The sequence below is a fragment of the Strigops habroptila genome, chromosome 1 (assembly GCF_004027225.2).
Source record: "Strigops habroptila isolate Jane chromosome 1, bStrHab1.2.pri, whole genome shotgun sequence".
NCBI lineage: Eukaryota > Metazoa > Chordata > Aves > Psittaciformes > Psittacidae > Strigops > Strigops habroptila.
In genome coordinates this window covers 114,781,738-114,800,252 of record NC_044277.2, presented here as the reverse complement: position 1 = coordinate 114,800,252, position 18,515 = coordinate 114,781,738, and the positions used below count along the sequence as shown (strand labels likewise).

Below are 18,515 nucleotides of genomic sequence, written 5' to 3'. Positions count from 1 at the left end.
ATCACATTGCCAAATTATGTATCCAGGATAAGCTGTACACTTGATTTTTCAAGTATTTCCTTCTAAGGCACAGAAAGATGCCACTGAGGGCTTAAACATTAAAGAAGCTTGACACAGAAAGCTGGTGTCATATGCCAGAGACACATGAAGTGAGAAAATATCCTTTCTGGCCAGCAAAGACTTCTTCTTGGTTTTCTTATGAGTCATATCTGTGTATACTAAAATCAATTAATTTTTACCTGAAAGTTGAACCCAAATATTCATTTGTACTGAAGTATTCCAGTCCTTAGGTATTTTAAATATTCTGTTTCATCAGCATAGATGTTGCCAGTAACCCAGATAATTTTAACAGGAGCACCATGTCATATAACAAAGAAAAAAATCTCCAAGGTTTTCCCATTCATACAGGGAAAAAAGTCTTTTTTGGGTCTCAAAAGTGGCCGTTAGTTTGAAACCTCATATGTAGGAAGGCAGCATCTAAAAAGGAGGACTTTCCTCACCAGCATACTTCACCGGATTGTGTGTAGCTGCACAAATCCCTTAGGCTCCAGAGAAGACTGCTTCTCCTATCCAAATACATCTGGCCAATTGTGAATCAAGAAAACAAATGTTCCTGTGCATCCCTTTCAGGAAACCAGCTGAAGCCCTGAAGCATAAGATTTGATTAGAATCATTGGCCTCGTGCCACACTGAAACTGTCAGGAGGGCAGCCCGTGGTCACCTGCTCTACTGGAGGCCATGGAGAAAGGATGCAACCAGAATCATAGAATAAGGGAAGCTTGAGTACACTGTCACACCATCCTGCCCAATCTCCTGTAATATGAAAAAGTTCTCAGGTTTCTTAAAGAAAGAAGCTGTATTAGAACCTTTTGTTTAAAAAAAGACTATATATCTTACAGATGTAGTGAACGTTCTGCTTTTTTTTTAGATCACTTAGCTTGCCATTTTATTGTAAGTATGTACCTTGTAATGAATCTGTATATGATTTAGGATTTTCATTTTGTTCCTTATATGCCTAAAAATGCCTTTTCTTTGCTTTTAATCTTTGTGGTGAGTTTACCATGAAAGCCACTGGACACTGATTCCCTTAGTTTCCATTTATATCACACTATATTTTATAGTACAGATTCAATTTTTTATCCCACTCTTGCTCCATGCCTCTTGGTTTGTAGTAATCACCATGGATTTCTGATTTTCCAGGCAGTTCATATACGTGGTCTTCTTGTATACGAAGCTTTTGATCTTTCTGGAGTTGTAAAGGACCACTGGGTTGCCTTTTGGATTAAATTTAAATTCAAGATTTGCATCTGTAGTGCATGTTTTCCTGAGTGGGATACTCTAGTTATCATCATTAAAACACTATGTGCATTAAAATAACATGTAAAGGCAGAGATGTGGTGATAAAGGACATGAAACAGGCAGAGGCACTCAATGCCTTATTTACCCTGGTCTTCAGTTGTAAGACTGGCCTTCAGTAATTCCAGATTCTTGAGACCAGAAAGTCTGGACCAAGGCAAACTTACCCTTGGTAGAACAGGATTAGGTTAGGGAGCATTTAAATGTATTGGACATACACAAGTTCATGGGACCTGATGGGATGCACCCAAGAGTGCTGAGGGAGCTGGCCCGTGTCATTGCAAGGCCACTGTGGATAATCTTTGAAAGGTCTTGGAGACTGGGGAGATTCCTGAGGACTGGAAGAAAGCTATTGTCACTTCTATCTTCAAGAAGGGCAAGAAGGAGGATTCAGAGAACTACAGGCTGGTCAGTCCCACTTTGTTCCCTGGGAAGGTGCTGGAGCAAATAATCCTGAAAATCATTCCTAAATGTATGAAGGACAAAAAGGTGATTTGGAGTAGGCAGTGTGGATTTAGGAAAAGGAAGTCATGCCTCATCATAGCATATGTAACATGACATGACATGACATAACATAACATACACCTTTCAACATGAAACGCTGCTGAAAATTCTAATTTTTTTTTGGCTCCTCATTTCAACTTTTTTTCCTATATTTTTATTTCTGTCTTATTGATCAGAACCTGATTTTAGTTCTAGATTTAATTTGAGCCCTTATCGCTGAGAAGAAGTTCTCAAGTATATTTTTCTGTCAACAGCTCACCCAAAGAAACAGTATTGCCTCTGTGCTATTTTCATTTAAAAGCTTGGGTTTTGAGGTCAGTTGATTGTTTGTAACAAATTCTGAGTATTGACATCATTTCAAAAATGTTCTGAAACACTTGTGTCCTTATGGCCTGTTAGTAACATTTTCTAATAAATACCTTTATGCTTTCTATCCATGCTAAGTAATTAAACCTAAGATTAACATTCTGGTCTCCCTTTACAGCTTAGTGGGAATGCCGCCATTGTTGCAATACGATTACAACCTGTTGTGTTTTGATGTTTGCCATTTGGACTATCAGAATTGCTTTGTTTTAATCTTGTTCTTTCCCTGTTGTCTTTTGTCATTATGGATTTTGAAGGAATTATGTGTATTATGTTTTTAACATTTTGTATGCATTTCAGCTGATCTGTCTGAAGTTACCCTGTCTGTATATGTACCATTACACCAATATAACGTGAAAGAAGCAAACAAAGAAATGAGGCAGTGTCAAGGATAACAGCAATTACAGAGGAGTTGAGTTATGACACCACCATTGTTCTTTGGGAAGTGGCTACTTCCTTCTCTGCATCCTGACAAGAATAGTGGCTTCTTCCCAAAGTGAAGCTTAGATTGCTAAAGGAGAACCTTAAACCATTAGGACCTGTTGCCTCAGATCTAGTAAAAGGATGTTGAGTCATTTAGGAGGGATTGTCTTCACACCATTGTACAGACAGGCAAAGAAGGAGAGGCCGCAGCAAACAACATGGAACAGGAATGCCAGAACATATCTGTCAGCAGGCTTAAGGGGAATGCAGTGTATGATGCTGATGCTGCTTTACATCTGTTTCTCTAGGAGATGAAAAAAATATTGAGAAATAATTCGAAGCCTTTCAGCCTGTTTAGATCTTCAGGGTTAACAGTGGGAGCAGTTTTTAGTCTAGAGACTAGCTTGAGGAATAATTGAGTTGCAGGTTCCAAGGAAGGTCACAAATAGGATACTTTGGTAGGGAAGTGGACACTGAATGCCAAAATGAAGAAAGGTTATGGAAAAGGTAGCCAGAGGCAATGCGATAGCTAAAATGTAAGCCTTTTGGGGTAGGGTCTGTGTTTTTATGTATGAAGACAGTGGCTAGCGTGTTGAGAATGCAGACTCCCTGCTGTGTGCTGAATGTGAATTTAGTACAATTTTCTAGGGCTCACCATTCCCCCATTAGCATCAACCAGTAAAATGTGCATACTTCTGTCACAGGACATAATGATAAAACGATGTTATACAGTCTCCCAATTTAGATCAGAACAGTGTCTGCTCAGATTGGGTGCTACTATGAGACAAGTCTTTCCTAATAATAGGGAGCTCATTTCTGCACGGTTTTGCTTTTATTGAGTACTAAGGTCAGAAGTAGGTGGCTTTACTTTCAATGTTACTCCAATACGACAGTTTTTGCAATGAAAAGCTTGAATAATACTCATGGTGTAAGTCTGCTAATTTCCATTATTATTAGTAAAGTAATGCCTAGAAAAAAGAGGGAGAGGAAATAAAAAAAGTCTTTTTCCAACTATATGCACAATATTTTCTTTTGAGTGTGGTCTGCATTGGTACTATTAATGCACTTATTTGTTAAGCTCTTCACTTCCATAAGATTTACCATTTGTGTGTAATAAAACACTCTTTTATAACATATTTTTAGATTTTCTTAGGAGAATATTTGACTCATTTTGCAGCAAAGCAATAGTGAAGGGGAAGGGGGAGGAGCAAGATGGGGTTTTTTAGAAAATACACAAGTTAAAAAAAGCTGGCCAACTACATGCTTGACTGGTTATTGAAATGCTGGAAGAAATGTTACTAAGTGTGGAATTACATCATATTTCCTCTATACACAGTAAAAGCCTGAGGAAATATCATTTGTCATAAGACCTAGGCTCCATAATCTGAAGTGCCACTTTACTGCTAGGAGCAAAACGATAAAAAAACAAAACAAACAAAAAGCACACAAAAAAACCCCAAGAGCGTAAAGAAAGTACTGGTGAACAATTTAAATTAAATCAGCTTTTTACTGAAGTAAAAAAGGGGGGAGGAGAAAAAAAAATTCCTTCAATTTATTTAGTAATTACAGCTCAAAGAGAAAAAAAGCAACAGTGCATATACAGAAAAGATGGTGCACTTTAATATTTTCCTTTTATATTTTGTTCCTTATCTCTAAGAAAGTCATGATTATTTATAATATCTGACACTGGAATCATAAAAATTTCTTTGCCTGCAGATCTGAATCCCGTTCCTCATCCAAGACTACAAAAAAGGCCTTAGCACAGGGGACTCCCACAACACGTAGAAAGAGAGAGGGAAGAGTAGCTTCCTCTCCCTTCACAAACAAGGATCATGTAATGATGTCTGTTGGCATCTCTGCAGCGGTGACAGATTTGTGGTGATGTGTGCTTACTCCTTGCTTTCTGAATGACGTGCTTTGCTGAGGGCTCGAAACAGGCACAGACTCTGTGAGCCGGAAGCTGGACCTCATACAAGTCCTTGAGGTGCCAAAAACAAAGCCCTGCTTAGCTGAGCTGAAGTAGGACTGATGGACTTTGTGCGAAGACTGACCTGCTTTCCATGGTGTAAACACTGTGTATAGGACTTTCTGCAGGCACAGAGAGATGAAAAGATTTTACTTTCTCTGTAAAAGTAAAGCCTGGACAGGACTAGAGGGAGGCAGCCATAAAAGCAATGGTTGTGTTTGTCTCAAACGAACAGGCAGGATCTTTCTTGCTGCCTTATTTTCAGCAGTTATATAAATTTCTGTGAAAGGCAAATGCAGATATTTTGTCAATCAGAGCTGAAGACATAGCTTTAGAGTGAAAAACAGATCAAGCCCTCTATGGTTTCTTGACCACTACTGAAAAAAAAAAAAAATCCCAAACCAAACAAATTCTGCCTAGACAGAGATTTAGTTAGTACTTCCACTGGGCAGTTATTGTGAATGGTTCCTGTTATGAAACATCAGCAGGATTTTCAGGAAGATATGCTCACCTGTGTTCGAACCAGACAATAAGAGTTGAAACTGGCCAGTGGTGCTCCCTGGAACTTCATATATTTCAGAAAAATGAAAGGGCACTCACAGAGTTAAACTCAGTCTTTTTACTTTTTTGAAGAGAAAGCAGATATGTGTATGAAGACAAATTAAGTGAGCTTCAGTGTCAGTGAGACCAAGGTTGGAAGAAGTGTAGAACTCAGCACCTTTCTAGCCATCCATGATATTGGCACTTCAGACTATGTCTTTGGTGGACCTCGCAGTTGGCTGTTACTCAAATCCATAGCAGTTTAGGACTTGCTAGTGAAGGGGATGTTTTTCTGTATGTGTGGACCTCACAGTTGATGGTGATTCATAAATCCAGAATAGTCCAGGACATGCTAGCTGAGGGGTTGTTTTTCTCCATGTGTTGTGCTCTTTCCTTTGCACACACTAGAGATATTTCCAATCAATACAAACTTGTTTTGTAAGGAAGGAAATTGGTGGCAGGCTGGTCAGAACTGTATTGTATCCCACTCAAACTCCTAATATTTCAGTGTCTTTTAATTTAAAACCATAAGGAATCTTCAGACTTCAGAGTTCACATTCCAGCTTTTGGCCTGAAACAGTTAATTCCTTTAAACTACAGCTCATGTTACAAAGCTGATTTGCAGGCATTTGTTGTTGCTTTGAGAATGTGCTTTGAACATGGAGAGACTTCTGGTTTTGTAAGAATCTTCCAGGTTTCACTGTTTTGTTGTTTCTTTTTTGTGGCAGAGCCGCTAAGAGATGAGGATAAGTATCTTTTATAGTGTTCAACCTGAAATATATTAGTAATGAAATAGGGGTCTAGTATCAGTATTGAGCGTTGTTAAAAGAAAAAAAATAAATATGTGGAAGGTACAGTACTCTTTTTTTGTTTTCCCTAAAGTGCTCTACTGCTCTCCTAAAACAGGATATAGAAAAACTGTAATTAGCCAGTCAAAATATATGAGTCAGATTGCCAATGAAGTGCTCATTTGGGACTAAATTTGGGACTAGTGCTGAAGTCATTGGAAACAAAGAATGTGGAGAACTTCAGGTGAAGTGCTGAGTACTTTTGAGAATTGGGCCGGAAAGATGTATTTGAGATTTGCCTGTAGGGAAAGTCATAGCATGAAGACGAGGATGCCAACGCTCTGAAGGGCTGTCTTGGATGGAAATAGCAGTTGCTCTGATAATGGCTTCCCTTCGTTCTTCCAGGTGTGTCTGCTCAGCTGACGAGCACTCGCCTCCGTCGGAACACCTCCGTGGGCACCCCATTCTGGATGGCTCCAGAGGTTAGACTGATGTTTCAAAACATTCTGTCACTGGTATTCAAAGTCTTGCATTCTGCATTTCTGCTCTTTCTTTGTCTTTCTTCCTGATCACTGGTCTGTTCCCCAAATGAAATAACAATGTCCTTTAAAAAAGTGTTTTCAACTTTTTTTTCTTACATGTTTGCAAGGATTAAGTTAAAATGGGCTTTATTTTTGAAATTACGAAGTTAAAGCCAAAGAGCAAGGTGTTGAATTGTTTATTAAAATCTTAAAGAGAGTACTACCATTAATCCTTTCCAGCTGTCCAAGCTCTGAAACTATAGATATGTCATATCCCCATGCATGGAAGGAGCCCAGGGTGGTAATTTTTTAATACATTATAGCTTTTATCTTTTGATTTCTACACCTGGAAAGTTCTTAATGCTATATATCCATAGCTGACAGCAAGAATGGAAGCGTTTATTATGAATGAATAAGATGTACTATACATATATTGTACTATACATACACTATCATATACATATATTTATATAAATATATATGAATGTATAAATATTCGTAAGATACTACATATCTTTGGAGGTTTTTCTAGCCTGAAATTGAAGCATAAAAAGATACATTTTGAGCTGAGGCAAGAAAAATATTTTATTATAAATAAGCCTATGTACTTGCACTATTTGTGCACACACAACGCATGCATATACAACTATTTATAGCACGTGAAATTACTCAGTTTATACATATGTATTTTTATAAACATACTCTGTTCATAAACATTGGCCTACCCATGTAGCTAACGGCATACATGTTGGTTTAGACCTGTAGCTAATGGCATGAAAAGTTCTAGATTTATCTGGCATTGTGGATGAGCTGAAATGTACATGAAATCAAATCCATTTGCTGTAATCCAGTAACAAACGCATTGTTGAGAAATTAGCTTCATCTTGAAATTGGCTGATTTGGCTGAATAAGGACCCAGTAGGAGACGATGAATTCAACTCCTGCTTTCCTGCTTGTTTCACTTCATAGAGAGAGCAGTATATCTCCATTAGTTATTTTGCAGGAATAATCCAGAGAAAAGAGTTTACATTGCTGAGTTCCCTTCTACTTCCCTCAGCATGGGATGCAGTTTACTACCTTCAGCTGAAATGTCCAAGGATTTGCACCCTTTTGTCTGATGCAGAAACGTTTGGCCAGAGAACCTAGTGTTCGTGGACACCTGCTTTCTCTAGTTTAAGCATTGCTTTTTTTCAGCAGCAGGATGCTTTAGCTTGCTAAGTGCATGCAAGTCCGTTTATTTCATGAGCATCTCCATTCTGTAAGAGATTTCCCCGATTGTGGGTGTGTACTTAAGTTTGGACATACGGTGACCATCCGAGTCTTTTACTCCAACAGGTGATTGCCTGTGAGCAGCAGCTAGATAGCTCCTATGATGCCAGATGTGATGCATGGTCACTGGGTATTACTGCAATAGAGCTGGGAGATGGAGATCCACCCCTTGCTGATTTGCATCCTATGAGGGCACTCTTCAAAATACCAAGGTAATATCTTGATGTGCTTATTTCTGCCAGGTTAGACAGAACTTTTTCCTTAACTGTTACTTTCTTCAAACTTAGACTGTGTAAGTTTGTATTATTTATATTAGGTGGAGGTTAGAAATATTCTTTGTCCAGCTATATTTTCTGCAGGCTCTTCTTCAACCACGTGCACACACTGAGAAGTTCAGAGCTGACTGTGACTACATTTGAGAAAAAGCCATAAGGCCTTCTATGTGGACTGCCGCCCAAAATACATGAGCACGGGACTTAGCAGAGTCCTGTATATTCTGTCACAAAGAATGATTTATGATAGAAATACAGAGTCTGAGTATGCCACTGTGGTGAGCAAGTCCCATACCTGTCCTCAAGAGCAATCTCATGTCCTTTGAAGCAAAGTATTGTTCCACCACTCACACACATTTAGCCTGCCACTTTTCTTTAGCTTGTGCTGCTCCTAGCAGTTCCAATGTTGCTGTCCTTGGCCAGTGCAAATAGCAACTTCTTACATGTTTTCTTTGAAGCTGAAGATAAAAGCACCCAAAGTGCCACTTATGGCATTTCAGGGAACATCTATCTCAAAGTATGTAGGGGATGATCACACAGCAGTTTGTAGATTTCACTCTAACAGTTGGAGAAGCACCACAACAGTTGAAACCACATAGTGCATGAGTGCTTCAAGTCCTTTTCAGCAAAGTCACCCAAAGTAGTATAAATTTTCTTCAGGTTTAAGAAATCTTAGATCACTTGGCACTAAAGTAGAACATGAATGCTCTTCTTACCTTTACTTCCTATGGGAAAAGTAGCTACAAACTGCTGTGGTCAGTCATTTCAGCTAGGCCTTCAAAAACCATTTGGCTTATACCCTTACTAATACTGGGTACCTTTCTGCCCAGAAGCAAATATAAGATCAAAAACCTTTCATTCCATTAAGTACAGTCTGAAAGTGATGATAGAGTAAGAAAAGCAGTTATGATGATTGATTGAAAAGAGACAAAAGTCACCTCGTCTGTAGGTATCCCTTTTGTCTTCATGACTATACTTGGTGAAAATGGCAACTCTGTTTGAATGGAAGGCTGTTAAAACAATTTTTAGTAAGTTAACACCTAAAATAAACAGCTTTAACAACAAAAAAGAAAGTAGTAGTATTTAGTCCTTCACTTGACTTCTGATTAATTTCTGATGGATAAGAAATAGTTAATAAAGAGCTAATTCCTTCTGACACTTTGTTCAGCAAGTTGATTAATTCAGTCCTTCTGGGAAAACCTAAAATAGAATTTCTTTTTAAAAAGTCTCTTAAGAAAGTATATTGTTTCAGGCTTGTAAAGAGAAACTTGCCATTACAAGTGAATAGTGATTAATGGGTTGTTAGTTTCACTTCCATTTATTGATTCGATTGACAAAATTATAGTGATTCTTGGCTATGCTTGGTAGATCATCTCTATGCTATTTCTCCTTGTTAGTTATGTAAAGTAGGAGAACCAGTGAGGCATTGTATCATCTACCCATGCTCTTTTTACCAGTCAAAATCGGTATTTTTTTCAGTGGCCTTCTAAAACTCATTACTCAGCCTGCCTTCACACATTGTTTTTGTCAAGTGAGCAGCTTATTAACTTATCGTCACATTGACCTTTGCAGGAATCCTCCTCCAACACTACAGCAGCCTGAACTGTGGTCACCTGAATTCAATGACTTCATTAATAAGTGAGTAACAATTGAGACCACAGTAGCTGAATATGGAACATGTGTAAATGTCATGTGTAAAATATCTTTGTATTCACTATGGAAATCTGTTGCTACTAACACTTTTCCTTAAAAACCCTTGTAAATCCAGTTTGCCTTCCAAGTGTGGCTCCAGATTTAAAACATGAAATAACATTTTAACACACTTGGTGTTTCTGGTTTTCTTAATTTAAAGAATATTTAGATTTAAAATGCAGTAATTTAACATCTTGGACTCATCAATTTGGTGAAATCTTAACAATTTTCAGTATAGAGCTTTTGTGATTAAGATGAATGTAGTTATTACGGAGGCATGAGTAAACTACAGACAGGCATTTCAAAACTGAACAACAATCCCTCAACAATGATATATTTTTTCTGCCAGCACAGGTGCTTGACTAAAGATTATGAGAAGCGTCCAACAGTATCTAGTCTTTTGCAGCATGATTTTATTAAGCAAATTGAAGGAAAAGAAAACGTGCTACAAAGACAACTCATGGAATTTATTGATGTTCATCAACAAATGGGAGTCACTGAAAAGGCAAGGTAAAAGTAGCTAAAAAGTAGACCAGTTGGGATAGTTTTAATACTTTCACTGTTTCAGAATGGCTAGCACTCAGGAAAAGATTCACCTCTCTTAACTGTGGCTGGCCAAAAAATAGACAGCTTAGTCTTTCAGGTCCTGTATAGAGCCAATAGAAAGAGAGGGGCATTACAATTCACATGTAGGATGAAACAGTCTTTAGAAGTGTCTTTCCTTTCTCCTCTGACTCAAGATGCAGATTAGGATCTTAGCATTCAGAAAGCTAAGGTTAGGTTAAATTATGTTTGGCATTTTCTTACATTTACATGGTCAGCTAATGTTCAGTTTAAGCAAGTATGCTAAAAATAACTAGTCAGGTTCCTGCAACAATTGGATACTACTGACTGAAGTGTACTGCAAATTCAAATCCTATATCTTATTGTGTAGATATTTTCTTTCTTCCACTGGTATTTAGGAATATCAATTCTGAATAAATCACTTAGCACCTGATGGCTTTTTTTTAAAACAACTGAGAGTGGCTTGGCTCAATTTTACAATTAAAAAAAAACCCAGTTGGTATACTGAAATAATGTGTCAGATGTGAAATGTAGCAGCTTAGTATTGATGTAGTACTGGTGTGACTGCTGCTGTGGTTCAAGGTAAAGTATGACAATTTTTCTTTTCTTTTAAATGGAACATAAGACTTTTTGACATTATCATGTGTATGGAAAAAGCTTACTAAAATCTGCCACATTTTCTTTCAGATATGTTTATAGTAACAATATATGTAGCGATCTTCAGTTTTAACTCTGGAAAATTTTCTATTTATTCTATTCTTTAAAGATAATTAAAAATATATCTCTAAATAATTTACCATTTTCAAGTTTCCTTGGACCTTAACTGGATGTGGGATGAGTAATACTTTCTCTTTTCTGGCATTTCAGAGAAAAACTATGCAGTTGGCTTAAATTTAAGCTTCAGACTAGATTTGTATGTGCAAACTTGATATTTGCTTAATCCAGAAAGATTCTGGAATTGAAATAAGCTTATTAGATGTCAGTGCTGAGCACTAAAACATCAACATACTCCAGATTTCTAGAAGTATTAATTTATAAAACATAGGGAAACGATATGTTGGTAAAATTAGTCCAAAACACTAGGTTATATGAATTGACATCCTGATAACACTCGTGACACTGGTCCTTTCAAAGCCTAAAGAATTTTTAAAAATCAGGCTTATAAGTCAGTTACGTATCATGAGTTTTTTACCCATTCTGTAGAACTCATACATTTGTTTTCTATGTAGTCCTATTCTTTTTTCCAAAATGCTTTCATTTTTTTTTCATGTAAATACTGCATAAAGCAAGTTACATGAACTTTCTTTTCCTATGCAATACAAGCATAAGGAAAGTGGCCCAATTTGTGTGAGTGTAGAGCAGTCAAATACACAGGAACAGGAAGATCTATTGGTACTTCCTCCATTCTGTTTAGATTGTGTTTTATTAACTGATCACTCTTCACATGAATCAGTTTAAGGGAATGTATTACTATGTGATGAAGTTACCTATGTTTCTACAGTTGATCAAGTGTAATTTCTACATAAATTTTCCCAAAGGAAGATGGAGTTTTCTGTCTGAAAATAATAGTGATTTATTATCTGAAACTGTGCAAAAGATCTAGTTATTTAACTAATATAAATGTCATGGTTAAACTAATAGCTTGGTCCATGCTTCATAGCAGTTTAAAGTACTAACTAGTAGGCTGATACTAATATAAATCTCACTTGCACTCATTTAGCCAAATCTTTCCATACATGAGATCAGTGAATGTAGTACGAAAGACTAGAAGTAAAAACCACATTTTACAGTCACTGTACCTATAATCACTTCAGCTTTAACGTGTTTATTTTCTACATTTGCTGGAAAACTGTCTTTCATAGCAGTGCATGCAGAAAAAAACTAGCTGTCTCCTAGAAACAGTTAAAAGAGTACCCATCTTAATATCTATGACTATCTCTGTACAACCAAGAAAAGCAGACATTATTTTCAAGTAGCTGAAACTAGTAAAGTATGTACATTATTTCACTTTAGAAGGAATTAGAATTCCAGGCCTGTAGAGGAGAATGGCATTTATTCTTTTTGCATGATAGAAGGGTTGTACAAAGATCTTTGAATTCAGTGGTCATACTCTTTTTAAAGTCTTAAAATACTAATGACGCGTATCTTCTGGCCTTCAATCTGCACAGAGCAAATGGTGTCAAAAGTAGTGTGTGCACAGAAGTAGCATGTAAATCTGATCAGGAGTCAAGGTATAGGCTGTGTAGTGACAAGTCACCTGGAAGAGGCTCATCTTAAAATCTCCTGGATTTTTTTTCTCGATTATGCTGTTCTGGGACTGGTTTTACACTGTCATGATAGGGCCCTTTTGTGGAATTCCTGAACTTTCACCAGTTGATGACAACTTGCCTTGTAAAGCTCCCTCCAGATTTCCAACTCACACTCCCAGTCCATAATTTGAAGCTCTGCTGCTTTTTAGCACTGGGAGTCAGGTAGTTTAAGCCATTAAACTCTTCCTTCCACCGAGGGAAATCCTCCTATCTGTGTCATGTTGATTAAATGGGCATGGCGTATAAACTCAAGAAATTTGGTAATGTTGACTTAAAGCTGTAAGTAAGGAATCCAGTTATTTTCTCAGTATGTGTTTCCTCTCCTCTTCAAATTCAATTTTATTAGTAAAAGTTTTATATTTCAAAAGGAAAAAAAGAAAAATGCCTGGAAGTTAATAGCTGAGGTCCAGCCACTGGGTCTTCCTGTGTGCACTCAAAATCAAATCACCCTTTTTGCCCAGCATGCTGAGGTATAGTTTGATTCTGACTGCATTCTGCAGTGGTTGTCTGTTGATGTGCTTGTGACCTTATCTTGTTTGCTGAATGTGCAGTGTATATAGTTCAAAAAGAAGAGATCCTGTTAGGCTGTGCCACATGCTCAGAAGTTTTTGCAGAAGGCCAGATCTTCAGATCCAATCTTTGAGCACTATGTCTGCTCAGGAAGGATGTGTGTTCTCTAGGCACAGAGGGGAGCCATCCTACAATCATACCATTAACACCAGTGTTCCTGAGGTATTTTCTGCCATTGATGAGTCACTGAGTCATTAGGACATTGCACTGGGCCCTCTGAACCTTCCCATTATTGTTATCTCAGTGAAGAGGAACCTAGTTTTAGGTTCTGCATCCTTTCTAAACACCTAGCAAGAGGAACAGAGCCCACTGAACTACTGAATAACCAGAAACATCAACTTAAAGGGCAATATGCCATAGACCTGCTAAAGACTTAATGTGGGTGATGGAATACTGTACTGTTTATTCAGTAGCCTCTGAACAGTCTTATGCCACTAGCATATCTTGTGTTACTTGAGGCTCAAAAAAAGCATGTATACTAGCAATGAGCTTCATTACAAATTTCACTTTTTTACTTTGAGAAAATGCAATACATTTTTCTCTGAAGTCATCACTTCTTCATGCAAAAAATATCTGTTTGCAACTTAACCTTTCCTAATTCAGATCTCAGGCTGAAATCGCAATGCGAAGAACATGAGAAAATATCCCTTGATACATTAACATTTTCCGATACCAGCTTAACTGAAACATCTCTAAAATTTGCTGTTCGGAATGATGAAGTAAGCTAAAGGAGACAAATTAATGTTAGGGAGGAGGTGAAGCAGGCAAAGTTTCATCCTAAGTGCAACTGGAGGGTTTTGTTTAGCATTTGGGTTCTCACTGAACTGTGAATTCTTGGTGAGGAGAGCCACATTCAGGATAAGGGCCTTGGGCTTCTGCAAGAGTTGACTTTGTCATGGCTATGGCAAGAAAAGCCTATTTCATTGTGCAATTCATAAGATGGTATTTGCCTCTTTTCAGAGGGGTTCATGACTCATAATGATCTTGATACTTCTTTTTCCTCAGTCTTTTCAAATTGATGAACTTTCAACTACTAGAAAACATTCTGTTACATCCTAGAAGTATGATCCTGAGGTTTTATACAAAAAAACTTCATCCCATATCTGTTACTCCAATCCTCAGGACCATCTAGCTCTTTACATACCATATTCCAATTCTTTTCTGTGTTAATAGTGACATGAAAGGCGTGATAATGGAATTTATTGCGCAATCGTTAACAAAAATAAGACAAATTCTCTAACGAACAAACAATAACCTCCTTTGAGCTTAGCCATTCACCTTTGGACACTGCTTACATTTTTGGCAAATCCCTCAGTCACATACTTACATTCTTGTAAGTCACATTATAGCTGTTAGAATTTATAATTAGTGATGAAAATAACTATTAGAAATGAGTGCTGCAGCATATACCCCCAAACTGTTCTAAAAACCCCCACTTCTTGCTAGGGCAAATGAGGGGAAAAGAACTGCATTGTAAAGAGTTTTACTTTGCAGCAGAAATAGCTGTCTTTGAAATGTCCTTCAGAACTGTCGCATCTACACCTGACAGTCAGGCTTGTAAGACTTTTATCTGGAGTTGTTTGGCTGTCTTAATCTTGACTGCTTTTACAATAATCTCTGCAGAAATGTGCAATGATTAGTACAGTGTGTATTTCCTGGGAATTATGACTCATTCCAGAATGAGCTGCATACACGAGGGTTATTCACTGCACCTAGATTTCAGCAAATGACTCTGGTCCCCAGGTTAAGAGCCTCATTGTTATATAGCTTCTAAGTGAACATAGAAAAGAGACCCATGCTACTGCAAAGTGATTCCAAGGGTTTTGGGGGTGATCTTTCGTAAGATTTTGTCCTTCTGTATTGGCCATGCAGGGATACCACTAAAATCTAGTGACAGAGTGCAAAACAGTTGCTCTATTTAACTATTTGGAAAGTTCAGGGAAGTAAGTTTGTAGAAGTTAATGTACAACATGCACAGAGGTGGTTGTGAATTTATTCACCCCTATTAAAAGCAGGGAGTACTATATAGTTTCTTTCCGTGACTTTCGCTGATTACAGAGACTTGTGTCACTTCTTTTCTGGGTATTTTCTCTCTCTATTTCTATCTCTCTGACTCATTCTGCAAGTGGAAAGCAGCTGACAGCAATCCTTTAAGTCCAAATCTGCAGGGCAGATTGCAGCTGAGGGGAGATCACCACGCTAGCTTGACTAATGCAGCGTGAGGAGCAGAGTGAGACAGCTCACAGAGAGTCCAGTGCTGACTTGCTCAAGGTCTCCAGATGAAATATGTGTCAGAGTAGGGCCTTAAACATGAGGGTTCAGAGTTCCAGACCAGTCCTTCAGCACTTCAAGCCACTTCTTCCTCTCACTGTAATTCAGCATGGGCTTTGTAGGATAGCTATGCTGCGAACTGCTTTCAGGCTGCAGAAGTGATAGTTTCTGGCAACACAGGCCTTAGAATATGCGGACCTCCAGCCTCATGCTTCTAGTTAATACACATCTCTATAGAAGAATAAGAATCTCCTTCCATGCAATACAATGGACAGCAGCAACGGCTAAATGACGAATAGTTTACCTCCTAAAGCAAAACAGGAGAAAGAAGTTACTCCTGCATTCAGTCCTCCCTGGGAGTAGTGGTTCTCAACTGCTACTTTACTGTTGTGTCAGTCCACTTGCTTGGCAACTCATTTCTTCTAAGGTGGGACACTTCACCAGGCATCGCCTACTTTTGGACCTTCTCCTTCATCTTCTCAGTATGGTTCTGACCATAGAGGACGGGCCTGACTCAGGATGGCAATAAAGAACTAATCCCAAAGAGTCCTTTTAGAGATCTCTTATTTGCTCAGTTAAGAACACATATTTTTCCCTGAAATTTGTCAGGGATACAGCCATTTCTTGAGACTATTATGAAGATCATGAAGGACCAATAATCTGCTTTTGCAGGGCATGGTAAACCAGCACAGACTTTGGCAAACAGATTGTGCAGAGCAGGACATGACCCAGTTGGCTGGACATGGACCGCCTCTGAATCAAAAGCCCCATAGCTCTACGGGGCAGCACTGTGCTCTCAGCAACATTGCATAAGCTTGGGCACAGCTCCCTGAGACTGCAGCCAGTGCTGTACAACCATTTAAACATAGAGGGAGCACAGGTTTGCCTGCAAAGCATTATGCACATACAGCTGGAGTTGTATCAATACACTTTTCTAAATTCAGGTGCAGATTTTGTGTTGATGTAAGACTACAGTTTTATTTAAGCGTATTCCTCCAGATACATCTGCTGAAGACAAAATTTTGATTCTAAGTGTGTATTGTTCCGTGCAGCCTCCAGAGAAATAGAATCACCAGCAATGGCAGACCCTGTACAGGTTTCTCCATGTTGCTTTTGTTTGGGTTTTTTTCTGTTTGTCACTTTTAATGTTCTTTGTAACTACTGGGAGGTGTACAGCTGTTCCCACCTTCACTTTACAGAAAACCTGATTATTTCTAGTTTCTTCTTTACACCCAGACCAAGGCCAGCCTTTTTCCTGTCACTTTTTAGTCTATAGATGAGTCTCCAACCAGTTTAGGCAGAGAGTTCAACAAGGCATCATGAGTCACACTTTCCTTTTCAGGGTATTTTTGGAACTATCAGAAATCTTTTAAATACATTCTGACAATTTGAAGAAGAAAATGCTGCAGTTGCCTCATTTTGATTTAACTGAATCATGAAAGATAAGCAGGGGGGTGTGAAGGAGGATGCACAGAAACAATGCTGCCTTGACTCATTTTCTTGTCCATACTGGGATGATGTTTCTAGCTTTTAGCTATTTAAATTGCTTGTTGAGCATGGCTCTAAGATCTGATGCCTCCAATGAATAATTTCTGAACAGAGAAACGTGGTTATTTCAGTTCCCAATGTCTATGTGCATGACGATAATGAAATTTCAGTATTGATATCAACAGCACTGATGTGGAGGTTTTTAAGTGGTTGGAGTTTTAGCAATAGAAGCAGTATAACTGCCCTTAAGGGGACTGTGCCCTTTGACAGCAAAGCAGAAAAATATTGTGTTCTGCAAATCTGCTGCTCTGCTGTACTCTGGAGAATGGACAATAGAATCTGGTTTAACAAGCACTAGTGTTATCATAGTGTCAGCTGAAGAGGATTACAAGAGAATCAATTTTATGTAATTAAGCTTCCCTGCCATAAACAGAGATCATTTCCTTAAAAGAAAAAGATGAAAAAAAGAGAAGTCTCCATGACTGAAGCATTCCCATCCCTTCTTGCAAGGCAGTTGTTAGCTTCCTACATTAAATGACAAATGGTAATTGTAACAAATCTTGGGAAATATCACTCTCTCACTGATAGGCAGTAACATTTAAACAAACGAACAAAAAAAGTATTCAATGTGTAACAATTCCACCAGAAATGTAAAGCATAGCTTGACAGATGTCTTGTTTTGGGTTTTCCTTTGGCAATGTAAAAAATAGAACAGCAGAGCTTGACATAGCCCCACAGTTCCTGCATCTTTCCTTCATGTACATGTTGATAGGTCTTTCTCAAAGTCATACTGATATTAAATGCATTCTCTGAACGCAAAATGACCTTCATGCAGGAACAAAGGAGAAATTGTTTCAACTGTCCAAATTTAAATTTTCAACTGAAACCATTAAAAAGAGGTATCAATAGGAGTTTGGGTTATAGAGGGGGCACATTTCCATGGAGAGGGTAGGATTTTCCCTGTACATTTGGCGTTTGAATGCAGTGCTATCCTTCAGCTGGTAAATGCAAATTAGGCAACAGCAGACCATGCAAGGCTGAAGAGTGAATTTAAATCTTCATATTACCACATCCTTTTTAATACAACCTGGGTGTACGTACAACCAAAAACTATCTCACAGTGTTATTTTAAGGACAGTACTACCAGGACAGCTTTCGCAGTAGAACAGGAGTTCCAAAGGAAAGGGAAGAAGAGGTCAGACCTAGGAGAATTGTGATTGGTTTGCATCAGACCCACCCTTTTTGATGCTGCCTGCTTGCATTCCTGTGTGTTTTCTGCTTCAACATATTTAAATACATACCAAATTACAGCCCAGTTATGGATTTATTGCAGCAAAAGCTGTCTTTCTTCCCCCACACAGACACGCACTCCTCGTGCGTCTCTTTTTGCCTGTTTGCACTGCTAATGTTGGAACAGGACCATGTGTTGCTTTTCACCTCCACGTAATTGGGCCTCACTATCATCCTTACAACTGTATCTTTTTTTGGCCTATAGTAAATACTGAAAGAAAGAAAAAAACATTTGGAGGCGGGTTGCTTTCTCATGCAGCTTCAGGGTCCTGATGACTGTTTGAGAGTAGTCTGCAAAATAGCTAGGTGTAAGACTGGCAGGAATTGGT

The 18,515-nt window shown here is 38.3% G+C and overlaps 1 protein-coding gene across 15 annotated transcripts in view; it reads left to right on the top strand.

Moving 5' to 3' along the window:
* Nucleotides 1-18,515, top strand: part of MYO3A (myosin IIIA) — a 121,125-nt gene that overhangs the window by 44,578 nt on the left and 58,032 nt on the right. For 13 of the 15 annotated variants that reach the window (XR_003991595.1, XR_003991589.1, XR_003991594.1 and 10 more), the window contains 4 exons: nt 6,346-6,422; nt 7,797-7,942; nt 9,575-9,640; nt 10,049-10,204. Coding sequence is in view for 12 of the 15 variants with exons in the window: in XM_030487580.1 (XP_030343440.1) it covers nt 6,346-6,422; nt 7,797-7,942; nt 9,575-9,640; nt 10,049-10,204 (445 nt within the window). In the remaining 3 variants the exon portion in view is untranslated. Of the gene's footprint in view, nt 1-6,345; nt 6,423-7,796; nt 7,943-9,574; nt 9,641-10,043; nt 10,205-18,515 lie in introns of those variants that run through there. The other 2 variants (XM_030487687.1, XM_030487622.1) reach the window with 2 other exon arrangements.